The sequence below is a fragment of the Macaca mulatta genome, chromosome 3 (assembly GCF_049350105.2).
Source record: "Macaca mulatta isolate MMU2019108-1 chromosome 3, T2T-MMU8v2.0, whole genome shotgun sequence".
Lineage (NCBI taxonomy): Eukaryota > Metazoa > Chordata > Mammalia > Primates > Cercopithecidae > Macaca > Macaca mulatta.
In genome coordinates, this window is record NC_133408.1 from 99542843 (window position 1) to 99568468 (window position 25626).

Genomic DNA, 25626 nt, shown 5'->3' on the forward strand with positions numbered 1-25626 from the left:
GATGAGTCACCTCTCTTCACCATTTACACAGCACCTTATGCCCTAGCATCCGTGATGGAGCTTCTTTGTCTGCCTTGAATTGTTACTCTTTAGATTTTTTAACATTCACTGTTACTCAGAAGATTGCCTGTTGTATTTAACTTCCATTTTACAGGTGACAAAATTCAGTCTCTATGATGTTTTAAAACAGCAGCTAGAACCAGGGTTAGAATTAACTTGTTTTTCTCATTCTTAATTCACATCTTTCTTCACAAATTTAAGTTCTTCCTAATCCATCGATTCATATTACTTTTGGGAGGGGCTAACTTTCTGACACACTGCAGAAATAGATTTTGGAGAACTTAAAGTTTATACTTGCCCTTAGAGACTAGACCTGATATTATTTAGTATATTGTTTATAGAAATTATGATCTGGTAGGGTCTTATGGGTAAGGGTTGCCTCCTAGGAGATAAACAGAGCTCCCTAGAATGTGAGATAGAACACCTGGGCTTGTCAAACAAGATTGCTGCAAATGACCCCAGCATTAGAGCTTGCACTGTTAAGAAAGAAAATAAGAAGGGGAAAGAGATCACAGAAAAGGTCTACCTGTGCTTGGTTGCCGGTGTGCAGGGGCGGATGTGGCGAGGTCTGGTGATGTGGTGGGTGTGCATGAAGGTGGGAATGGGAGTGGTGATGTGGATGGTTCTGCTGGTGATGGGGTTGAGGGTGAGGATGGTGTGCTGGGTGCTGGTGCTGGTGTGGGTAAGGGTGGTGGGGTGGCAGTGTCTGGTGCTGATGTGGGTGCGAGTGCATGTGATGGTGTGGCGTCTGGTCCTGCCGGGAGCCCATCATCTCCATCATGTGTCCCATGGTGTTCATGTTCCCATTTGACATGGCAGCAGGGTGGTGAGTCAGTGCAGCCTTCAACCTCTGAAACAGAACAAAAGGGAGGAGAGGGAACAACTGAAGTCAGTCATGTATATGATAGAGATTTAAAAGCAAAATGACTCACATTTTCAATTCTATATTTTAGATACTATTGTTAATGTTTCCTACCAGTAGCTATCTTGCTACCAGTACAAGATAGCTTTTGTATTAATTTCATATTTTCTTACATATTGTGGTCATTAGGAGGGTCCATGTCAGCCAAATAGGTTAATTCAACTGTCAAAGCCAATGGACAGGATATCCTATCAAGAATTACACATTCTACTAAAAGGTATTTCCTATTATCCAATCATGCATTATATCATATCTACAACTGAATGCAAGCATACACCAAAGAGCACCATTCAATATGATAATGCCATTGAACAAAGAGCCTCCATCTGGTGTGCCACTGTATTTTGTTTTTTAATTTTTTTTTTTTTTTTTGAGACGGAGTCTCACTCTGTCACTCAGGCTAGAGTGCAGTGGTGCGATCTCGGCTCACTGCAACCTCTGCCTCCTGGCTTCAAGCAATTCTCTGCCTCAGCCTTCTGAGTAGCTGGGATTACAGGCACCTGCCGCCATGCCAAGCTAATTTTTGTATTTTTAGTAGAGATGGGCTTTCACCATCTTGACCAGGCTGGTCTTGAACTCCTGACCTCGTGATCCATCCACCTTGGCCTCCCAAAGTGCTGGGATTACAGGCGTGAGCCACTGCGCCCGGCCAGCCACTGTATTTTGTAAGAGTCACAAGAACAAATGCTCTTGCTTCTCAAAAGATTTCTCAGACACAGAGAATAAATAATTTCAAAATTTAAAATGTAGAGAACTAATCTGATTTTAGGGCTTAAAATTAGAGTTAGTAATTTATGAGCTTTGGAGGTAATGTGTAGGTATTTTCTGTTACCAATATCTTTCTTATGGTCCCTTCCAGTACTCTAATTTTTCTCACTCAATAGCTTTCTTTTGACTTTGAGAAGGGAGTGAGGAAAATAGAAGAATATGGAGTATAGTACCTCCTTTGATGGCCACATCAACCGGCCAGATATATTTCTAACACAGAAGCATTATCCATTCATAAGCAGACATGCACACAAATAACTTGTACCTGAGTCTAAAGGAAGGGTCAGCAAACTTTTTCTATAAAGAGTCAGACAGTCAATATTTTCTTCTCTTATCTTCTCTGTCTCAACTACTCAACTCTGAAACTGTGGTGCAAAAGCAGCTGCAGACAATGTGTAAATGAATGAATCTGCTATGTTCTAATACAACTTCAGGGACAGGAAATCTGAATTTCATATAATTTTCACATGTCATGAAATGTTATTCTACTTTTGATTCTTTTTCCCCAGTCACTTAAAACGTAAAAACCATTCTTAGTTCATGCACTGGACAAAATTAGGCAGCGGGCCAGATTTGGCCCTTGGGCCATCATTTGCTAACCCTGTTCTAAAGGTTCAGTTGATAATCAGCTTAGTCCCAGTTTCTTCAAATTGTTTCTTCTGTGACACAGTCAATTATCATCATATCCCGAGGGGCACAATATGCTAAGGACTGTATAATGCAGTTACTCGTTGGAAATATATCTTATGCAGAGATGATTGTCTAATTGGCAAGCTCCCATTGGCTTCATGAAGTATTTACCAGGGGACTCAAAGTTCTCTCCAGATTTATGTTCTTATCTGATCCATGATAGTGGTGTATAATTGCTGGGCAAGGAAACAGTTGTATTTAAATGATGATCAAAGCTACCATGTGCTAACATTGTACAATATTAATGATTCTCAACCGGTTACATACACTATTGAAAAATACCAATTCAATTAATCAAAATCCTTAGTTAAACATAAAAAGCCTCTACCTGCTAAGAAAAAAATAAATAAAAAACAAGAGGAAAGGATGGTAGATTGTATGTTAATATGAGATCATCATTTCAAATATTTTCGCATCCTGATTCAGTAACCACATAGTCCACTTCTCGCCTCTTTCATGAGCAACAGATACTGCACAACAGCTACTCAACTTCATAATCCTGAAGCAGTTCAGCATCCTAAATGTCTGGAAAAGATGAGATGCTGGGTGCTGGGTATTGTGTTTCCTTTTTTTTTTTTTCTTTTTTTTTAGATGGAGTCTTGCTCTGTTGCCAGGCTGGAGTGCAGTGGCACGATCTCACTGCAACCTCCACCTGTTGGGTTCAAGCGATTCTCCTGCCTCACCCTCCCGAGTAGCTGGGACTACAGGCGTGTGCCACCATGCCCAGCTAATTTTTGTAGAGACAGGGTTTCACCATATTGGCCGGGATGGTCTCCATCTTTTGACCTCGTGATCTGCCTGCCTCGGCCTCCCAAAGTGCTGGGATTACAGGCGTGAGCCACCATGCCCGGCCATGTTTACTTCTAAACAGAAGAGTGAACTAACACTTCTCATCTCCAATTTTGAGCAATGATTTCATTGTTTTTATAAAAATGCTTATTATAAAAATTTAAGCAATGCTTTGCAATGAAGTCAGCAACAATGAAGCCAAACGTGTTGTTTATATCTGGTGGGTGAACAGCATTCCAGACAACTCTATATATGTATATGGAGAGATGAAAGAATAACTAGAATAATTTTATAACTGTGGAATTAAAATAGCATGTAATTATAAAAACTTTTATTTGACTATGGCATAGCAAAGAAATGAAAATCCGGGAAATTGCTGGGATTTAGATACATGTTTCTTTACCCTAAGAAAAGTTTTTAGATGATATCTCTGAATTTAAGGATGAAAAAATATGAAAAGAGGTTATGTTGAAATCATCATGCCTTTTAAAAAAACTGACATGATGGAAAGTATGGATGTACTTTTCTAAACTATCCCTTATAATTTCATTACTATAAAAGTATACTTTTTATAATAAAAAATCAATTACTACAACAATATTAGATGAAAAAGTAAAAGCCACTTGCCTAGCCTTCTCCCCTAAACCCCAGTCCCATTCCTCAGATGTAACCACCACATATCCTCAGACATTTGCTTTGCATTTATTAGGATACATTTGTGCAAGCCCTTTTAATACATAGTTTTGTATCCTGCTTTTTGTCCCTTTAGCAATATATCCACAAAATAGGTAATAATAATGGCTATCATTAGCTAAGTACTTGCTATGTGCCAGTTCTTGTTCTATATGTTTTACAAATATCAAGCCACCTAATCCTCAGAACAACCATGTAAGGCTAAACGAGAGGCAAAGCCACTCTACCTCCAAAGCTTGTTCTCTAAACCAGGAGAGAAGGTGCCACAAGCCATGCCATTCACACTTTGCCAAAAACAGAAATGTACTGTGTTTTGCCACCGCCCCATCATCAAAAGGAAAAGCAGAAGGAGTGAGAAGGGGCTAGAAGAGCTGACAAGAGGAGAAGTTATTGCTGCATGGTCCAGCAATGGCCACGTGCAAGTGTTACTCAGCACACGGCTAGGGACCTGGATGCGCTCTTTCTGAAATTTAGTGGAAGAGAGAATGGATGGTAAAGAATTTCCAGGAACTTCATCTGCAGCAAAGAAAGGATTATCCAGGGTTCAGCATCTTCATCTCCCTTGTATTTGTGAAGAATTGATACTTACATTTCCCCAATCCAAAACACAGACATGATAAGGGCCATGCATCCGTTCTCCCTGCCTCTACTTCCTCACCCTTGGCTTTAACCCTTGTAAGTCTGTCTAATGCTCAGGGGATGAAGGTCAAAGCCCTTAATATGGCCTAGCTGTGGTCCCTGCAGGGCATGGGCCTGCCTTCCCATCAGCCCTTTCTCTTCCCAGCCAGCCACACTGACCAACTTTCAGTGCATCATGCACCCCTAGATATGGGGCCTTCGTGTTTCACAATCTTCTTGCCTAGGATGCTCTTTCCCTTTCTTCAGACATTCCCTTTCTTCAGTCCAGCCTTCTCCTTAGTAAACTTCTCCCTGGTTTCCTAGTGTAAATCAGTTCCTGTTATATGATCCTAGTAGAACCATATTTCTTTTAAAAAATAATTTAGTTTGTAGCTATATACTTTTAGTATGATTAATTAATATTCATCAACCATCTCAGATTGTAAGCTTAGAGCAGAAACCATGTTAGAATTTGCTCAGTGTTAAATTCACAGCTTTAGCACAGAGCCTGATACATATGATACACTGAATTCATATTTGTGGAATGAATGAAGGAATGAATGAATTAAACTTTCTGAGACTTATGATAAATGCAGCATTTTAATCTTGGATCACTGTATCGGCTATTTATGTGGGAGGATAATTTTATTAGTCAACCAAGGTTAGCAGAATCAACTACAGAAGTCATGTAGGCAGATGGGCTGTAAAAATACAGTCAAAACAGTTTCCTGCTCCACACCTTGCCTGCCCTTTAGAAAACAGTAACAGAGAAAAGAAAACAGAAGTAAGTAAGAGGAATGCCTGTTAATTTTATCTTGATGTATTTTCCTTGAAAATTTGGCAAGGAAAATAAAAAATCTATGTAGGAGTGGGTCATTGTGCCATCCCTTCAAAGCTACAAGCAACTTTTCCACCTTTAATTAGGAGCAAATGGAACCTGACAAATAAATATGATGCACCAGATCTTCATCTCTCAAATAATTAGCTTATACTGTTAAGGGAAATTACTTGATTGCCTCAAGTCTATTCTTGTACTGTTCAGGCCAACACAATAATGCTAGCAATGCTTATAACATTCTACTTAACTATTTATTTACTCAACAAATGTTTATTGGGCTTCAACTATGTGCCAAGTACCATAATAGGCACATTGTTATTTGCCCACTATTTGAAGGAAATGGAAGATGCATAAAGCCAAGTTTTTTAAAACACCAGAGAGAAGAAATACACATTTAGATGTGGAGATGAAGACTTTTGATCACCCCTCAGAAAATCACAGGCCTCTGGGTTGAGTCTACCCTCTGAGCAGCAGCCTGTGTGAATGCAGTGAAGATAAGTGATTATCCAGCTGCTCTGCATATGCCACATTGAATATTCTCCGTGTCATTTCAAAACAGTTTGGGACACTCCTCAAAGTCCTAAGGAGCCTACTGCGTCCCTGGATCCTGGTGCCAACAAGAGCCGCAGTTGCACTGTAAATCATTCAAATCTCCCAAATATAGAAATTTCTACTCCACTCTCTTAGGAATGATAAATGACCAGTAAATGGGTCTAGGCTGTATTTTGCAGAATATTCTTTTTGAAGTTGAACTGTGTCTTGTTTTAAATAACATTCCACCTAATACCAAGAAAAGGCAGCATTCCACCTAATGCCAAGAGAGAGGAAAATTAATGAGTAAATATACATATATTTTTCAGCTATAAAACCCAGGGCTATTACTGACATGACTGCAAGAAAGAAAGAAATATGATTCTTGTCAACTTTCTGTCATCTTCTTACCATGTTCATTTATATGAGAGAAAATTAGGAGAGGCGGCGAGAAGCCTGACGCACAGCTAGTTTCAGTCGAAAGGGGTCATTTTCATTTGGTCCATGTATTTTCTAAGCTCCTGTCCACTGTCTGTGATGGGAGGGTGGGCCTGCTGCTGGGTTCTTGGTAAGGAACCAACTGTCCACCTCCTCCCATCCCAGTGTGGCCACTGCTGTCATGGCCCAGCCCTGGTCCCTCTTTAATTTCCCGTTTAGCTCAAGTTTGCATCATGGCATGTCGGGTGAAGCCTGGGTACACCCACACGTCATTACCGCCACAAGCATGCATGCTTGTGTGCCTGCGTGAGTGTGCACACACACAGCACACCCACCCACACCCACCCAGGGCAATTTATCTCCCATTAGCAAGTGGCTCATGCCAATTAGAAACATTTGTGGAACTGTGAAAACATCACTTCTCCATCTTCGACAAGGCTGACTGCTTATGCTTTATAGACTCTGAAAGCCGAGCCGAATTATTAAACATTAATTGAAATTCAATTGAGTGAGAGTGAGGAAGGTTGGAGTATTCTTTCCAGAAAGGGTTTAATTATAAATGGCTGTTGGTTTTTGCTCCAGAAAAAAAATGTGAAAATATCAAAAGGTAGTGTTTCTGGGTTGACCACAGAAGTAAGAGGCTGTCTACATACAAATATGACAAAATCTGAATTCATATTTCCTTTTGAATACAAAATAATTGTCCTCTGTAGCCTTTCCAAAGCATTACTGTAATTTCTCTTTTTTTTTTTTTCACTTTCCAAACACAGTTGATCCACAAAAGCAGTCAACACAGGCTTCTGAATGGTCCAGTCAGTGGTTTGAGACCAAAAGCCTTCACTGCATGAAGCCTTCACTTCATTGCTTTTAATAGCAATGATTACCGACTTCCTCTAGGTATCAAAGATTTCTGAAATTCTTTCTGAATTACTAAAGAAGCCCAAATTGATATTTATCCACTGACTTTAACAACTATAAATGGCCAGCTTAGATCCCCAAATGCTTTCAAAACTTGGAGATGTGGCAATAGACAGAAAAACTGTTCTGTGTTGTGCACGGGATTAACTAAGATCATATTTGGCTTAATCACTTGGAATAAAATCTGTTCCTTTAAAACCTTTCATAAGGTAACTCAGTTTTGATGGTTCCACAATTTAAGTATTCTGATTTAGATTTTGGTTTGCTAATAAAACTTCAAATAAGTCCGCCAGGTTGGAAGGAAACATTACCCAGGAGGAAAAGGATTCCATAAGACCTGGAAAAATAAATATTCCTTTCATTTGTCACATTACATCATTCAAACTTATTAACTGAAGATATTAGAAAGGATATAATTAGTAAACACAAAGGAGTTGTATTATATATAAATCAATACTCTGGTCCATTGGCAAATGATGCACGGAGTATCACAGGATGAAGTACCATGCTAGCTCATGAGTAAGGATGGTATTTCAGAAAAGTGGAACTTCCGCAGATCTCATGTAAGCAAGAAGAAGAATTTGGTGCTTGATCAGACCTAACTGCTAGGTGATACATTGCACTTTGATGTCTAAAAAGTCAAACCCCAGAGACAAATCTTAGCAATTTCCCTGCCAGCCTTTTTCATATTAATATCTAAATCATATATTAATTACAGTTCTGTAAGAGTGAGCCTTTAATTTATTCTTGCTGAATGAAGAAATTAATGAATGCACATTTATAGAATTATTTTATTTCAGATACCACTTCCCTGTGTCTCTTATATTTCAGTGATTGTCTTTTATAATTCAGCAGGAGGGTGAGCATTTTAAGAGGCTGTGCATTTTGGCAACTTTTAGAACAAACTGCTATTCTGAGAGCCAGAGCTAGTCTTAGCTCTATTATAAGGCAACTCTAGGTCCTTAGAGAAGTAAACCACTTAGCGCCATGTGCCTTCATCTATCTAACAAAGGAGGGCAGGATTCTTCATTCCCTATTTCATCAGAGAAAGGATCCAAGCTGAGGTTTACTAAGTAAAGAAATGTGTTGGAGAAATGAGTTGGGTGAATGTCTAAAACAAAGAAAGAAAAGTTATCATTGCAGAGAACTTCAGAAAAACAACAGAAGACTTAGAGTGAGAAGTCTTGCTTTTAAAGCCTGGCTCCAGGATGTTGGGTATTCACCTTAAGCTTCAAATTCCTCTTCTGTGAAATGGGGGTACATAATGAGATGAGAATCTGTGTAAACTATAAAGATATACAGCAGAGTCGATGGGACTGAGTAGAGTTGTTTTGTGGATGAGGAGTGGGTGGGTAGGGGTGAGGTTAATAATCAGCTTTTGATGAAAAATAAAGCATAATGGAATATTATTTGTCCATACAAAGGAATGAAACACGGATATATCCTACAACATAGATGAATCCCAAAAGCATTATACTAAACGAAACAAGCCAGACACAAAAGGTCACATTTTGTATGATTACATTTACATAAAATACCTAGAAATACTTAAATCATAGAGACAAAAAAACAGACTACTTATTGCTGGAGGCTGAGGGGAGGATCAAGTAACTGCTTAACGGTCCCAGGGTTTCCTTTTGAGATAATGAAAATATTTTGGAACTAGACAAAGATGATAGTTGCACAACATGTCGAATGTACTAAATGGCACCAAAATGCACACCTTAAAATGGTTAATTTGGGCCGGGTGGGTGCGGTGGCTCATGCCTGTAATCCCAGCACTTTGGGAGGCCAAGGCAGGCAGATCACTTGAGGTCAGGAGTTTGAGACCAGCCTGGCCAACGTGGTGAAACCCTGTCTCCACTAAAAATATAAAAATTAGCAGGATGTGGTGATGCGCGCCCATAATCCCAGCTACTTGGGAGGCTGAGGCAGGAGAATTGCTTGAATCCCAGAAGGTGGAGGTGGCAGTGAGCCGAGGTCGTGCTACTGCATTCCAGCCTGGGCAATAGAGCAAAACAAACAAACAAACAAACAAAAAACCAGTTAATTTTATTTTATGTGGATTCTATCTCAATTTAAAAATGTTTTAAAAAGTAAAGCAAAATGAGAACCTCTTCTGACAGTGGGCTGATATAGAACGCTTGACTTCATCTGAGACTTACTGCTATTTATTTTGATGTCACCTTATGTGAAACACTGTATTATGAAACAATGAACACCAAAAAGATATTTGCCCTAGAATGGCTAAAGTCAATGCCAGGCTTTTAGTATTTGCCTCAGAATTTGGCTCCTCTGCCAGATACTAGTACCCTCCTTTTCTTACAATTCTATTATCTACCAGCTGGCTTAGAACCAAAGAGAAAATGCAGAAGCCACAGCCATCCAACTGTGTATAATACGAAGCTAGTCGAGAGTGTTTAACACACTGGACGAAGAATCAGTATCCGCAAAGATCTTGTCTAATGAGAAATTTAACAGGAATCAGTATAACATCTTATGCTTGGTTAACAAAAACAAAACAAAAAGCATCTACTATCCAAAGCAGCTTAGAAAATATATAGCTTGGTGCTAACATATATATAACAGAAGGGTGTGGGGATTTTGACTTCATAAAGCATCATTATGCAATGCAGACATCAAAATAGCTGATGTGATTTTTCTGCTGTATCAATAAAACTAGATTAGAGAACTCAAGAGAGTGAGTCCTGTTCTCTGCAGGGCCATGATGTGAGCCATACAAGTCCAGATCCCTCACCTGCCTGCCCCCACCAAAGATCTAAACATCACATCTAATAGTGTTGGATTTTTCTCTAGGGGAGTATCTCAATTCTGAATTGATGGGCAGGCATGCTGTTTCTATTTTTCCTCTATAACACTGGGATGAACATCCCTATATACACATCTTGGCATGTTTGATGATTTCTAAAAAGTGTTCATTAGTTTTTTAACAAAATCTGATGAATTGATCCATTTAGTTGGGTTCAATTTCTGGGCAGAGACAGTGGTGGTGGTGACAGAGTGTGTGTGTGTGCAGGTGTGCACATGTAGGGAATGAAGGCTGGGTGTCTCTTAAAGGATATCTAAAGGGAAGAAATGCCCTGACAAGGTCAGCTTTAAAAAGCCTTTTTGGGGGTCTGATTTTCTTATTCCATTAATATCCCCATACTCAGGTGAGATATTATAGATCCCCTGTTCCTTTCCGGCCACTGAGCTCCTTAAGCATTACGGCATAACCTCAGGTACTAATTTGAATCTAGAAAATATTATATCCTAGTTTCCCTGGGAATTTTGAAGTCACTAAATGCACAATGGATGTAGAATAAATATTTGTTGATTGCCAGCCTGCCTGCTGCCTGAAAGTCTCCAGTAGTAGTGCCTAATTTTGTAATATCTTTGAAGCTGTGGCCTATAATTTTCTTTACAGAAAGAACACTTTCTGGTAGTGACTGCAGGGAGAATAATGCCCTTTGTCTTGCTAACAAACACTACTCACCTCTAATATCTCAGCATCTGCAAACCTGGGTAACTTTAGGTGAGGGCTTATTTCCAGCTTTTATAGAAGAAGAAAGTTCTATTGGAAAAAAGTAATCCCTTGTTATTTTATTTTGGATGAACTTTTAATCAGAAACACAGGCAGTAACATATGTTAGAAAAATACATATGAAACATAGAACTTTGCATTTATAACCCACCATGGAAAATGCGTGCTAATGCAGCATTAACTTTGGGGTTTTAATTGCACAGAAGTCAGGAAATTCGGAGTTCAAGTTCCCACAGCAAACTTTACTCCACATGTGTATCACAGGGCCTTTCCTGAGTGGGTGACCTAATTTTTTGGCAAAAAGGGGTGCAATGAATAGTGATGGAAAGGATTTCTCTTCAATGCTACACGTCCCCAAATCCCAAGCAAGATGGACAGAGGGCAACTCTAGCTACATAAATGGCACCTTTTCAATGCATAGTAGTCATTGGGTATGTGCTTGGTGACGATCGTGACGACAGTCCCTTTGCAGTGCGTGCTGCAGGAGGTGCAGGATTTGGCAGTGTGCTGCTTGGGTGGGACAGCCAATCGCTACCACATCACCCAGCTCTCTAGCAGATCCTCCCCCACGCCCCTGGGAGGGTGGCTATGCTCGGCTCGCTTGATGGACACTGCCCCTTGCTCCATTCCCAGAGGGCATCTCAATAACTGATGCTTAAACTTTTGAATCTGAAATTTGACTAAAAAGCCCTTAGGGGACTGGAGATGGAAGCTTCTCCCAACACATGTCTGCCCTTCTAGACAGCTGTCATCTGGCTTCCCTCCAGTTGTTGGGAAATAGCAAGATGTGTACCATTGGGCCCCTGTTGTAGACATTTGGTGTTCTGGCCAACAGGGCCTCAAACTTTTTCTAGTAAGAAGTCTCCTGGTTTTTCTAATGATAGGGTAAGTTGGTTGTATGGAAGTTTAGATTGTCTCGTCCCTTGGTATCCATATCTGAGACTGTCTAATGTGCTCTGTGGGCATCCAGTCCTGCTTTTTCTCCTTGGGAAAAGAGTGATGGTGTATTTGGGTCCTGCTTGCTATCTGTTGCCTCTGAATCTCACCCCTGCCTGAGACCTCAAAGTGTGGGGGCCCCCAGTACTCACCACTGATATGAGAGGAGTGGTGAGAGGGAGGAGAAGTCAGTGGGGGTCAGGGGAAGCAAGAGAGAGAGGGATTGCAATACTCTCTGATTCTTAAGCAGCTGCCTTACTTCCTTTTTGGACTTTCTATTAGTGGTCCAAAGTCATCGGACCAATAGCCAAATCAACTTGCTGTGACAGTTCTACCATCCTGCTAAAGAGGAGGTCTGCCTGTGAGTGGTCTGGATCATATGGTACCCAACCCAGCAGTCACCTGACCACCCAAACAGCCCATTTATAAATAGCTCCTGGACACTGAGCACAATGAGAATCCATGATGCCATTTGTCCACTGCCTGGTCTCCCTGAGCCAGACCTCTAGAAGCCTCTGAGGGACACAGGATGGAGGCCAGTCATCACTGATAAGAGCATGGTCTTCAGTATTTCAGGTAAACCACACCAAGGAGAAGAAAGCTGTGCTCAAGAAAGCCAGAACAAAAAATACAGAATCTTTTCTTCTTTCCCCTTCATGTCTACATTCAAGGCATTTAAAGAAGAGTCATTCATAATCTACTAAGAATCTGGTGCTCTGTGTGTGTGTGTGTGTGTGTGTGTGTGTGTGTGTGTGTGTGTCTAGAAAGTTATGCTTAAAAAGAGCTTTTGAATTATGCCCAAGAAGATGACAGTGCACAGCATTTCCAACTGAAAAATGAGGAACAACTTCCTTCTGAGCTGATATGCATCCAAATCATACTGGTTCTCAATCAAATTGTTAAAATTTCAGTAATAATCAGGTATTAGAAAATATTGAGCATTCTATGCTTTATTCTAGTTTCAGAGTTTTTCTAGTTTTGCTTTGTTTTTTTTTTCCATGTGATATGACAATTATTAATTATTTGGCAATTTTTTTTTTTTTTGAGACAGAGTCTTGCTCTATCACCCAGGCTGGAATGCAGTGGCATGATCTTGGCTCACTGCAACATCCACCTCCCAGTTTCAAGCAAGTCTCATGCCTCAGCCTCCCAAGTAGCTGGGATTACAGGCACTTGCAACTATGCCAACTAATTTTTGTATTTTTAGTAAAGATGGGATTTCACCATGTTGACCAGGCTGGTCTCGAACTCCTGTCCTCTAGTGATCAGCCTTCCTCGGCCTCCCAAGGTGCTGGGATTACAGGTGTGAGCCACCACATCCATCCTATTTGGCACATTTTTGACAGTAGAATCACTGGCCCTTGCTAAGCTATCTTTTTACATCTCCATTTCTATTGTCTTTATGGTGTACAATTCAATGTACAGATATCTGAATCTACTATTTTACTGCCTACAACACAAGTAATGGGGGTGGTGGGGTGGAAAGTGTGGAACCATCTCTTTAAATCACATTGTCACAACTGAGTGCCATTCTAAAAATGCCAAATAGAAAGCTTTCTGGTTGATTTATTAATTGAAAATGGCCTCTCTAAAAATTTATCTTCTTACAAGCTTAAGATATCATTTTCATGATCTGTCTTCCTTTCCAGCTCAAGCAATTTCTTTTCTGACTCCAAATTTCTTTTAAGCAACTGCTCACCAGGGACTGACAATAATATGTAGTAGCTTGCCCTAAATCAGTACCTTGCAGATATTAAACTATGAAATAGGTGACAAAAATTATTCCCTACCTTTTGGAGATGTAGAAAATTCCTGTGAAGAAATGTTAAGTGATCTCTTAGGAGTCACTAAAGGGAAGGAATTTGAACCTCCTGCTTTTCTTTGTGGTGTGACCTACTTAGCTGGAGAGCCTCTTGGTTAAAAGAAAGATAGTGGATGATAAAGAGCAAGATGGGGAAGGCAAGAAGAAAGGTGAGAAACAAGGACAGACAGAAAGAAAGAAGATGCGTGAGAGTATCAAGAAAGAAAACAAGTTAGCTCTAGCTGAAGGTAGAAAACATACATGGTCCAAGGGCACTAGTATTTATAAATGTATAATGATAAGGCAGAATCATTCCAAAAGAGAAGTGAATACAAGATTGAGTCAAAGTATTCCAAACTCAAAAGAAGCTCAATTCCTTTTTTTGGAGAATTGTCCACTCCACCCTAGTTTCCAGATAAATTAATCACCAAAGGGGTATTATCAAGTGGGTTCTTCTTTTCACCATATGCCAGCAAGATTTGGTGTGGATTTGGTGTGGCAGATAAGGAAGGAATTGCATCCTATAGGGTTGTTTTTATATGCATAAGATTATGTATGGAAATTTTCCCACTTCTGTAAGGTTTTCAAACCATAAGTGGTTAACCAGAGGCTAACAAAATGGTTAACCAAATGTGTCAACCGCTAAGCCAAGTGGAAATGGTGATGGCAGGTCTAGCAGTGGGGAGTTCTCCCATTTCTGTGACATGTTCCAACCAGCCTGACTTCATATGAACAGCATCATGCTTAAGGAGCATATCTGTATCTGGAGAGCTCACAAAGGTGAAGCTCAACTTACCAGGGGAAGGGCCTTCTGCATTTAGTGACTGCTTCTCCTGCTAGGCAGATGTTGCTACTCTGGGTTTGGATTGAAACGTTTCCTCCAACATGTCCCCAAAAAGTGAGCTCACCACTTGGTTCTGGTCTGACTAACTGATGGGACCAAGCCCATCTGAGTGTGAATCTTTTTTAAAGTAGAGGAGGGATTGTTTTCCTTGGTACTGATTCAGTGCCTGCTAGTTTTTCCCTTTCTTTTTTCTTTCTGCTAAAATGTATCCTTTGATTGCCTTCCAAAGCCCATTCACTACGGGAAGTAGATCATCATTAAGCTTCCTTGGTGAGACACCACATATTGCATACTTTGCCAAGGAGGGCAACTGTCAATAGCCAAATACTCAATTTATTATGGTTGGATAACATTTGCTATGAGTAGGACTATTTTTTAAATGAACTGAACTGATTTGTATTATTTAGAAGCTTAAAATCCTTTCTGGAAGAAGGAGGGATACGTACTAAAATTCAATTTGTAAACAAAGAAATAAATAAATATTATTCCGTTCTGCAACCAACCCCAACTGTTTCCCTAAACAAAAGTAAAAAAAAAGTTTTAAAATCAGTTTCCAACAAGAGAAAATGCACCTAAGTGCTTTCATTCATTCTATTCAAAAATGTTTAATTCAATCTGGGTCTACAACATTGATTTCCTTGGTGTTCTTGGGGTGGAAGATTGGACAGACAGAGACAGAGGGAAAGTAAATGGAAACAGAGGCATATTCTCATTCTCCTAACTCTCTTTCTTCTCTCACCCCAGGTTCTAAAATTTTGATCTATTTGTGTTTTTTAAATTTAAGGATAGAGTATGTATCATTAGATAGAAATCTGGGACTCTAGGAATGTGTATTCATGACCCATGCTGATGAAACTGATACTCATTGCTGTATGAATCCACCTTCTGAAATGACAGTTACACTTCTCTTTGAATCCTAATTTTGAGCCTTGGTTTCATGTGCAGAGATGGTAAGTCCTACAGATGTGCTCTTTCTACTCCATTGCTCTTTGCTTAATTTTGATCTCACAATTAAAATCTCTGTAACATCAGTTGTTAATTAACTATATTATCAAAAGGATGCTACGACAGAGAACATTTTGTAGAGTGCTGATAAGGCAGGGTGTTTCCAAAGCACTTGCCATTCAAACTCAATAAATGGACCTATTGGGGAGACCTATTCTGAAACTAAGACATCCCCGGTGAGGATGGGGAGAGGGGACTGAAAGATACGGTGGAGCACTAGTCTGGTGGATTTCCTCCTAAATGACGAATACCCAGCTAAGAGGTGAACACTCTCACAATAAATCAACTTTGTTCATTTCAGAACTTAATGATTACTAAGTCATATCAGATGAAATCCACAAACCTCATGAATCAGACCTAATGCTTGCATTCAGTGATTCAAATAATACCTATAAAACAACAAACATTAAAACAAACTCAATGCAGTACTAGCATCTATAGTGACACATACAGGTGGTTTCTGTGTATTCTGAGAAAGTTAACTTGTCAGGACAACGGAGTGAAACATTTCAAATGCAACTTAAAGTCATACTCTTCAGGTACATCAGAAAAAACAGTAGGACTCCCATGTTAGGGAGATTAACATGGCAGATGCACATCTGAGATTTCACAGTCCCATGCCACCAAAATATACGTCAATGTAGGAATACAGAAGACGTAAAGCAACTGAATCTTTTACTCTTATTTCCCCTTAGGGAGCCTGGGTGATGTACAGCGTGGGCTGTGATGTACTGAGGCTCGTCATTAAATGTTCCATGGCCTTTTTTTTTTTTTTTTTTTTTTTTTTAACCAGAAGAGGTTTTTAACCTGGCTTCACTTCAGCGAGGGTAATGGCAGCCTCCCTCCCAAAGATTCCTTCTACCCTTCCAACTGGCAAACACTTGCTTCATTTCCTCCTGTAGAATAAGAATCATGCAGAATGACTGCCTGAGCATGGCAGCTCCTCATTCTGCACTTCTCTGGTGTTTTGGAGCAAGTTGTTCATTCTTTCAATAATTTGCTAAGCGTTTACTCTGTGCACGCTAAGAATACCAAGACAAAGATGATATTGCCTATTTCCAAAAAACTCGAAATGCAGTAGAGTCCATTGCCTGCGATGCACTGTAACATGATAGATTAAAGGGATTGTTTCTGTCGAGATTTTAGAATGAGGTTAGATTGTTCTAACTTGAATTAAATAGATGGTACTATTGCTCTGGGGCTAACTAGTGTTTTTAGATGGTAATACATCAAATCTATGTAGTTAACCCTGGCCTAACCTGGTCATGGCTTAACCTAGTGGTTCTCAACTGAGGGCAGTTTTTCCCTTTGGGTGACATTTGGCAATATCTGGAGACACTTTTGATTGTCACAACTTGGGGTGGGAGGAGGGTGCTGTGGTACTGGCATCTAGTGGGTAGGGATGCTGCTAAACAACATTCTACAATGTACAAGACAGACTACCTGCCCCCTCGCCCCACAGCAAATAATTATCCAGCCCAGAATGTGAATAATGCCACAGCTGAGAAACCCTGCCTTAACCTGACAGCCAGGTTAACTAAACCATGACTAAACGACATTTATCTATGTTATTTATTTTATTACTTTGAAGGAGACAGCACAGGACCACTATCATGTGGTATTAAAATTGACTGGTAACAAAATTCAGCTAAATAACAAAATGTCTTTGTGACATATCCTCTCTGTCCTTAATGAAGTTCATCAAACCACTCTGTGGTTCAAGAATGGCAATGATGATAGCAGAGTTAAGAGTCTAGTTTTCAGGCCAGGCGTGGTGGTTCATGCCTGTAATCCCAGCACTTTGGAGGGCCAAGGTGGGAAGATTGCTTGAGCCTAGGAGTTTGAGACCAGCTTAGGCAACAAGGCAAAACCTGTCTCTATAAAACATACAAAAATTAGCCAGGTGTGGTGGTACATGCCTGTAGTCCAAGCTACTCAGGAGGCTGATGTGGGAGGATGGCTTGATCCAGGGAGGTCAAGGCTGCAGTGCAGCCTGCATTTTAGCCTGGGAAACAGAGCAAGACCTTGTCTCAAAAAACAACAACAACAAAAAAAGAATTTAGTTTTCTATTACCGTAGGATCTAATAACTGAAAGAGATGTGGAGCCCACCTGGCCCAAGAATATTTCATTTCACAGATTAGAAAACTGAGAGCCAGTAAGATTAAAAGCCACTGTGACACATGGCAAGTTTAAGGTTGAAGGTGTATTAGAACCCATGCCTCCTGATGGCCAGTCCAGGCTTTCTCTGCTGCCCTAGGGACTAGTCTGGCACTCAACTGCATCTAGAATACTAAATAAGAAACAAGGAGGAAGTATGAAACTGCTAACAGACCATGTACTATGTAATTTCTGTGGCATTGAGTCAATGTGTTTTGAGGCTGGGTCACTTCTTTTCAGGAGCCACAGAGACAGTGTCAGCCACCGGGCCACATGCGGAGGGGCAGAGTTAGTTAAACCCACAGGCAGATGTCTCTTCTCAGCTGGGGACAGGTGCTGTCCAGGTAGGATCTGCCAACCTTCTCATCCGCACAGCAGGTACGGGCAGACCCTAGAACTCAGGAGTGTTATCCAGGCCATCGCCCAATTCTCCCTGACCAACAGCAGCTGGAGAACTTCTCTCAGCTTTCTTCCACTGGCTTCCTAACATGGTTTTAAACTATATTCTGTTATCTTTCAATAACTCCAACCCTACGAAGTTCTCCGAAAGCAATTACATAAAAAGCTTTAGCCCTGACATTCTCTTCTCGGTGACTTAGTAGATTTGCACATGGACTTTGGCTCGTGGGGTGGGAGAAGAGGCACAGACTCCACTTGTTCATAGGAGAACAATGATAGTGGGGCCCTGAGTTAGGTAGTGACTTTAACACTTTAATTTTCCAATAACACTCACATAAACCTTTTTAGAAGACAGACTCAACATTTTCTTAGTCAATAAGAGTCGGGAGGAGGATTTGCCTTCCATCCCCACTCTATCTTTTATCTGTAAGGAATTTCAAGAGAGGGGCCTGGAAATATTCAAATTAAAGTACCTAGATAGGCCATAGGCCTGGCGCGGTGGTTCATGCCTATAATCCCAGCACTTTGAGAGGCTGAGGTGGGTGAATCACCTGAGGTCAGGAGTTTGAGACCAGCCTGGCCAACATGGCGAAACCCGTCTTTACTAAAAATACCAAAAAATCATCCAGGTGTGGTGGTCCGTGCCTGTAATCCCAGCTACTTGGGAGGCTGAGGCAGGAGAATTGCTTGAACCTGGGGGGGCAGAGGTTGCCGTAACCCGAGACTGCATCACTGCGCTCCAGCCTGGGCAACGGAGCTAGACTCCATCTCAAATAATAAAATAAATAAATAAAGTAAGTAAGTAAGTAAGTAAGTATCTAGGTAACTTGCCTTCTTTTCTCTACTTAGATCTTCTGTAAAATCCAGGGCACATCAAAGCCAACTTTAAGTTTTAATGTTCTGTTTTATGCTACTCATTTTCTTTGAAAAGGTGGGGAGAAAGGCCTGTAAAATGGGCAGCCATGAAACTGAATACAAATTGGCTGTATCTTCTTTCAGCCTTCTGACACGATCACTAATCTTCTTGAAACTATCATCATCTGTCCCCCTGATGCCATTGGATCTGCCCCATGGGGGTAAGGGGAGGAAGGAGGCATGATGACACATGACCACGTTCTAGATATAATGTAGAAGTCTGCTCAGAGGTTTCTGTATGGCCCTTTAAACAGGATCCTTATTGGAATTTTTGGATTCTGTCCCATGGAGTTCAAGTGCATTCTTCAGGGCAGCCGGTTACAGTTCCACAGAGGTGTGAATGTCCTGGAGTTTCACAAGCACAATACTTCACATTGTTGGTTCAGAATTACTTTAATTCCTCCCTCCACTGCCCCACCCCCACCCCACTAAGAAGCCCTGGATCTGCGGAGGGACCTAGCACAGCCAGGACTGAAAATGCCAATGAAAGCACAAAACCCCTCAGTAAACATTCTAGTATAAGAATATAATCAAACATTAACAAAGAGTGTGGGCTCAAGTTTTGCCTGATAGTGGTCAAGGTCTGACTTAAGCAATGACATGACGTTTTCCCAGAGCTCTGTTTTCCTGCAAAAAACCGTCGCTTTATCCCATTTTAGGGCAGTGGATGGAAGTTCTCCTCCATACAGGCAGTGAAGAGCCTATGCTCTGGAGAAGAGCTCCTTCAAAGTGTGTTTAGAAGCCCATGAGTCAAACAAATTGAGAACCCTGCATTCACGCAACCTACATCTGTTGCCACTTCCAGGCTGTTCCATGCACATGATTTGTATATTATTACACAAGGCGACATCCTATAATGCAAGCACCTCTAAGAGAATTATGGTGTTAAACTGGGACATACGACCCAGATGCTTCCCAACCCCAGTGAGCCCTGGGAGGTCTCCACACCACAGAGTGAGCTGACACAGAAAAGCCTAATGATGTCTACACATGAATTTAGCCTGATGGTGACTGTTTATTTTTCTAACTTGGAGAAACTGCACTGGAGATCATCAGAAAAATGAATAAAGAAAAGCCTCCTTAAATTGTACAGGACTATTAATAGGTTGCGTGATTCCGGTGAACAATCCTGAAGAACGGCTTGTAAAAATCAATACCTTTAACAATTGTGACTTGAAATGAGGCCCTAGGATACAAAGAAAAGAGGGTGGAGGGAGAAACTAAAGCAGGTTGCTAAGGTGCAAAACTGGGTGAAAAGCAAACAGTGCATCAGGCAGCCGCTTCGATTCCCCACAACTCTGGTGAGGCCTTTGCACTCATTCCAGAAAGGCCCAAAAACTGTTTGGCATTAAAGGTTGAGCGACAGAAAGCAGACATCATAACCCTTCGTTTCGCTCATCAACCACATCACACCCCCTCCCTTAACAAGAATCTTGTGGGCTTAAACCACAGGCTCATATCCGAACCTTTCCTGCCAGGGTAGCCGACAGATCTTGCTTTCCCACACACTGGCGCAGAATTTCTGCATCCCACCGCCGTGCCGGGGCTTAAGGATCCATTATCGGGGCAGCCAGATACGTTTCTCCACTCACTTCGACTGTATCCTGGACCTCAGCCAGAGTGAGAAGACCAGGAGAGGGAAAAAAATCCTATAGCTAAGCAAACTGAGCAGGAGGGAGGGAGTCCCGAGAAAGGGTTAGAGTGGCTAATTTTTCCACTTTCTCCCTGCTGTGGTTAAAGCAGTGACAGATAATTTATCACACATTTTGATTGCACTCCAGCTGGCTGTTCAAAAAAAAGAGTTGTTTATTAATTCAATTAGCTGGCTTATTTATCAGGGCTGGGTCAGCAGGGGCAGTGAGAAGCCAAAGGATGCCTGTGTCAAGCCGTCTCTCTCGCGGGCCCTGCAGGCAAGTGGAAACACACGCTCTCAGCCCCAAGACTCGAAGTGTCCCAGAGCTGTGTTTACCCTGAATGCTTGGAGCACGACAAGGAAGCCCATCAGTTGCAATGAAATACTAGAATAGAAAGATGCTCCAAACAGGACAAAGTCATCTGAGTGACGGCAGTCATCACTGTTCATTACCCTTGCAGGGGCCACTTTCAGATACAATACTACGTCCTTTCTAGGTGCATTTTGGTGGTTGCCTTTGCTTTGTTCTCATTCGTTGGTGGGTATTTATTAAATATATATGAGGCTGCCAGTGTATCAGCACTCTGTCCAGGCCAGCATTGCCCAGGATCAGGGAAATCATTCCTTCTGTAAGTGGCTTAAGAAAATCTATGAAAAGTTTATCAAGGGCCTGCTTCGTGCCAAGCTCCGTTTGTTGTACTTTCACTGAGGCTACCGGTTAGAGTTAATTCCCATGCGGTAGATGAGGTTTGGGCCCATTTTACCAGTGAGTCGGATATGGTAGAGATTGTAATGGATTTACCCAAGGCACCCCACCAAGGCCCCTCTCAATTCAGTGCAGCTGTTGGTGACTCTAGATGACACATCTGCTGCTAACCCTGTAGTAGCAAGTAGAGAAGAAGAAAGAAAAGGAGGGAAAGTTTTACTTTTTTAATTTCAAAATAACCTAATGGTAAGCAAATGGTTATAATGCATGCATTTTATTTTGTTTTTGTTCAGACTATGACAATTTTTCTCATGAGTCTTACAAATAAAGTGCTTTACAAACATGAAGGAAGTCAAATTCTAGACAAATGTATAAGAATACTAATTGTCATGCATCATTTATTATAGAATAAGTGACATTGTGGATAAAAAAATGGATGGTGAGAAATGAATCTAATATAAGAATATGATAAATTTTCTGGTTCATCAGCTGGCTAATCAAGCAGCAAATGTGACATGAAAATGATGCCACTGATAAGGCCACATCTGTAACTTTAGTGTGGACATTGCATATTAAGGAGAAATGTGATTTTTGATGCTGTACTGGGGCCAGGTCTCAGGGGGGTGGAGTGAGGCACATGAGTATTTTATTGAACATTAGTATTCTGGAGGAGTATTTCGCTAGCTTCTCCATATCATGCTAACAGTTTGAACCTCTTCACTGTTTCACATCAATCCCCAATTATATGGAAGCAAAGGTTTTTCTCAACTTCCGGAAGTGTCTTAAATCATCATCTTCCTTTCCTCCCTCCCTCCCTTCTTTCCCTGTATCTTTCATGCACACAGTACCACGTTTGAGAATAAAACAAAATGTCAGGTGCACTGATAAATGGGTGTGGAAACACTCGCAGCAGGATCACCTTGCTGACTCCTGGACTGTCTGCCCTGCACAACTTATCAAAGAGCCTGTGCTGTCTCTCTTCCCTCACCATTGGCCAGCTCAGTTTTTGGCTCACTGGTGGCTGAACTTAGCTTTTCCCCTGATAATCTGCTAATTTCTAAAATTTCCCCCAGGAAATGCCAAATCCTTAATGTTAGCTCTCTTTGATGATATTTCCGACACTCGCATTCCAATACCTAAAGAGTGTCTATTGAGTTGAATACAATCAAGTGGAATTAAATTCCATCTTCCTATTCACTTCTTTTGCCTCATCACTTGCAATTGGTGGGGAGCTTCTGCTTTCAAAAATGGGAAGGAAGCATTTTAGGGCGATGTGCTAGTATTTCTTTCATTTCTTCTTTTTATTTTCAGATCAGCTTGAGCAAAAAAGAAAAATTAAAACTGACATATTTTATCTCATTTTAGGTATTCAATTTTTTGTATGTGTTCAAATTTTATAATTAAGTGTGTTTTCAATTTCTGCTGCTGACAATATATCAAAATAAGATTTTAAATATTTTGTATGATAATTATATCTGGAGATGGCAAGGCCAATATAATAATTACCCTTGCATTGCTTTAATCTTTTATATCTTAAAAAGATGCTTTGTTAACCTTTCAAAAATGTATTCAGCAGTCTTGGGTCAAAAACGCTCTTACTGTATTTCCAGCAAAAGGACAGACAGATGTGATGTATGGTAAGTACATTCATTTTTGGTTGAGAAGTTTACCCTTATGTAGAAAAAACTGCTCAATTTAAAAATCACATTGTTGGGGATTGCCTGGGATTACAGGCATGTGGTGCATGCCTGTAATCCCAGCTACATGGGAAGCTGAGGGGTGGATCTCGTGAGGCCAAGAATTTGAGACCAGCCTGTGCAATATAGTGAGACTCCAGGCTCAAAAAAAAAAAAAAGAAAAAAAAATCACATTGTTGAAATTTAATGAATATTTGTATTCAGCAACATCTCTAGTAAAGTTTGGTTTTTAAAGTTCATTTTAAGTTTTTAAAATTGTGGAACAGTCCAAACCCTCTGCCCCAGTACAGTCTAAATACTATGTATACTGTTTCCAGAAAAAAAAAAAATCAATTTTTGTACCAGACAATAGACTATTTGATTGATAGGGAATTTCACAGAAGCATTCATAGCTCCTCTTTACAAGTATCTTGTCCAGCCTCTTGATTTATTTGAAATGAAAAGTCATACTTTTAAAAGTGAGAGAAATATTCTTGTCTAGCATGAGACCACCTTAGCGCTGAAGGTCTGGCTTCTTAACTTTGGTAGGAAATGCTGTGGATGATTCATCCCTGGGCACTGCTTGATCTTCACAGAAGTATTTCTCAGGTTGACTTCTGGGGTTTGCTTCTGGAAGGTTCTTATGACTGAATACGAATTTTACATTTCAAGCCTGATTCCTTTGAAAACGGAAACATTGCCAGATCATTTCATTCATGTAGATTCCTTAAGACCACACATTAACATTTTAGAAATTTTTAATTTCACCATGGAAGCCTTTCAAACAGCTCTATGAGAGCAAGACTTATAATTTCCATATAAATCAGGTACATTAGGGATTTTTCAGAATTTCTCTTGATATTTTCCATAAGGAGTGGGAATACCATCTGCTTTGTTGAATGCAGGATAATCGAAGGGCACTGATCTGTCCAAATGGCCTCATTCATTACTGTCTCTGGATCCTCCAGAGTGTCTGTCGCTCAGAGAGTCGACTCAGCTACAGTCTGGGCTCCAATATATGTCACAACACAGCCAATCCAGTCTACACCTCCTTTAGGATGCAAAATGCTTGGAGATGTACTAGCAGGAAGGAATATTTTCTCCCTCAGAGTTCAAAGTTACAGAAATAACATAATTCTATTCCTCAAGTTCTGATTTAATATGCATTCAGAACCTAGCCCTATTTTGGCTAAGACAGTTTGAATATGTTTTACTGTTTTGCCATCTTAAATGCAAAACTACACAGTGTACAAAACTACAGTGCAAACAGGGAGAAAATAGTCTGCAGTTACTGAATGCTGAAATAAAAAAGCATTATGTTGTATGCTGGGTAAATGCTTCAGTATATTTCAAGAACAAGAGTTGAAAGAACCACTAGACTCATAGTATAGGGAATCTAATAAGCTTTGATTCTGAATCTGTGGCCCAGGCTGGAGTGCAATTGCACGATCTCGGCGCACTGCAATCTCCACCTCCCAGGTTCAAGTGATTCTCGTGCCTCAACCACGTGAGTAGCTGGGATTACAAGTGCGCACCATCATGCCTGGCTGATTTTTGTATTTTTTGTAGAGATGGGGTTTCGCCGTGTTGGGCAGACTGGTCTCAAAGTCCAGACCTCAAGTGATCTGCCTGCCTCAGCCTCCCGAAGTGCTGGGATTGTAGGCATAAGCCACTGCTCCCAGCCCTGATTTTAAATCATTTTAATATAGGATTAATTACATTGTGAATTGTGGAATACCTTTTCTACTACTTAGTTGAAGGCTATTTCTTCCATTTCTGCAGTGCAGAGTACGCTGACTCTGGCAGGGCATTGTTTGTTGGGGTAGTTCCAATGGCATTCAGCTTCTTTCGTCTCCTTAGTGCAAGGGTCTGCCCCTATTCTTCTCATTGCAGTTTCCTTGCCTAAGCCACAGGAACTAACCAAACAGGGCTGACGATGTGTGGGAGATGAGAAGGAGTGGAGAGAAGCAGAAGATCTGGCTCCTACTCTCAAGAAACTGACTGTCCGGTTGGCGGAATAAAAAGTATGCACATGGCCGGGCATGCTGGCTCATGCCTATAATCCCAACATTTTGGGAGGCTGAGGAGGGCAGATCGCTTGAGCTCAGGAGTTTGAGACCAGCCTGGGCAAAATAATGATACCTCTGTCTCTATAAAAAATAAAAACAAAAAAATGTACACACCACAGCTTAACGATCAAAGTGGCACAAGTGTCAAATCAGTGAATGGGTGTCAGAGAAGAAAGAGCCTGACAGTATCTGGCTATCATTTTATGTGATTTTAATCACATAAAATCCAATTTGGAATTTGGATGGGTTTTATGGAAGGGTTTGAGAGGAACAAATTCCAAATTTCTAACAAGGCTTAGAGAACTAGTCTAGTTGACAAAGAGCTTTTTGGAAGATGTCCCCTTCTTTTCTTCCTCTGTTCATGACCAAGACTCATTATTTACAGTGACCCCAATTATTTATTACCTATCTAAGTCTACCTTCCTAACCAAAAGCAGGGCATGCAGTTGTTTGATCAATTTCATCTGTTAAAAAACAAACAAAAAAAAACATGGGAACTGTCACCAATTGAGGGCAGTTAGGGTTGACAGACCTGGATGAGGGAGGCAGCATGATTCAGAAAAATGCATTATTTGTGCTATAAGAATACTCAGTTTCCTCCCTTCTCCTTTATCTAAGGAGGGCTGTGCAGAAACAAAAATTCCAGTAAATAAACATCTCAAGATAACAAGTCC

The 25626-nt window shown here is 40.7% G+C and overlaps 1 protein-coding gene across 2 annotated transcripts in view; it reads right to left on the reverse strand.

Moving 5' to 3' along the window:
- The window catches only part of CREB5 (cAMP responsive element binding protein 5), a 416204-nt gene that overhangs the window by 20809 nt on the left and 369769 nt on the right, over positions 1–25626 (reverse strand). For both annotated transcript variants that reach the window (XM_015133822.3, XM_015133823.3), the window contains one exon: positions 587–910. In XM_015133822.3, coding sequence (XP_014989308.2) covers positions 587–910 — 324 coding nt within the window. The remainder of the gene's footprint in view (positions 1–586; positions 911–25626) is intronic.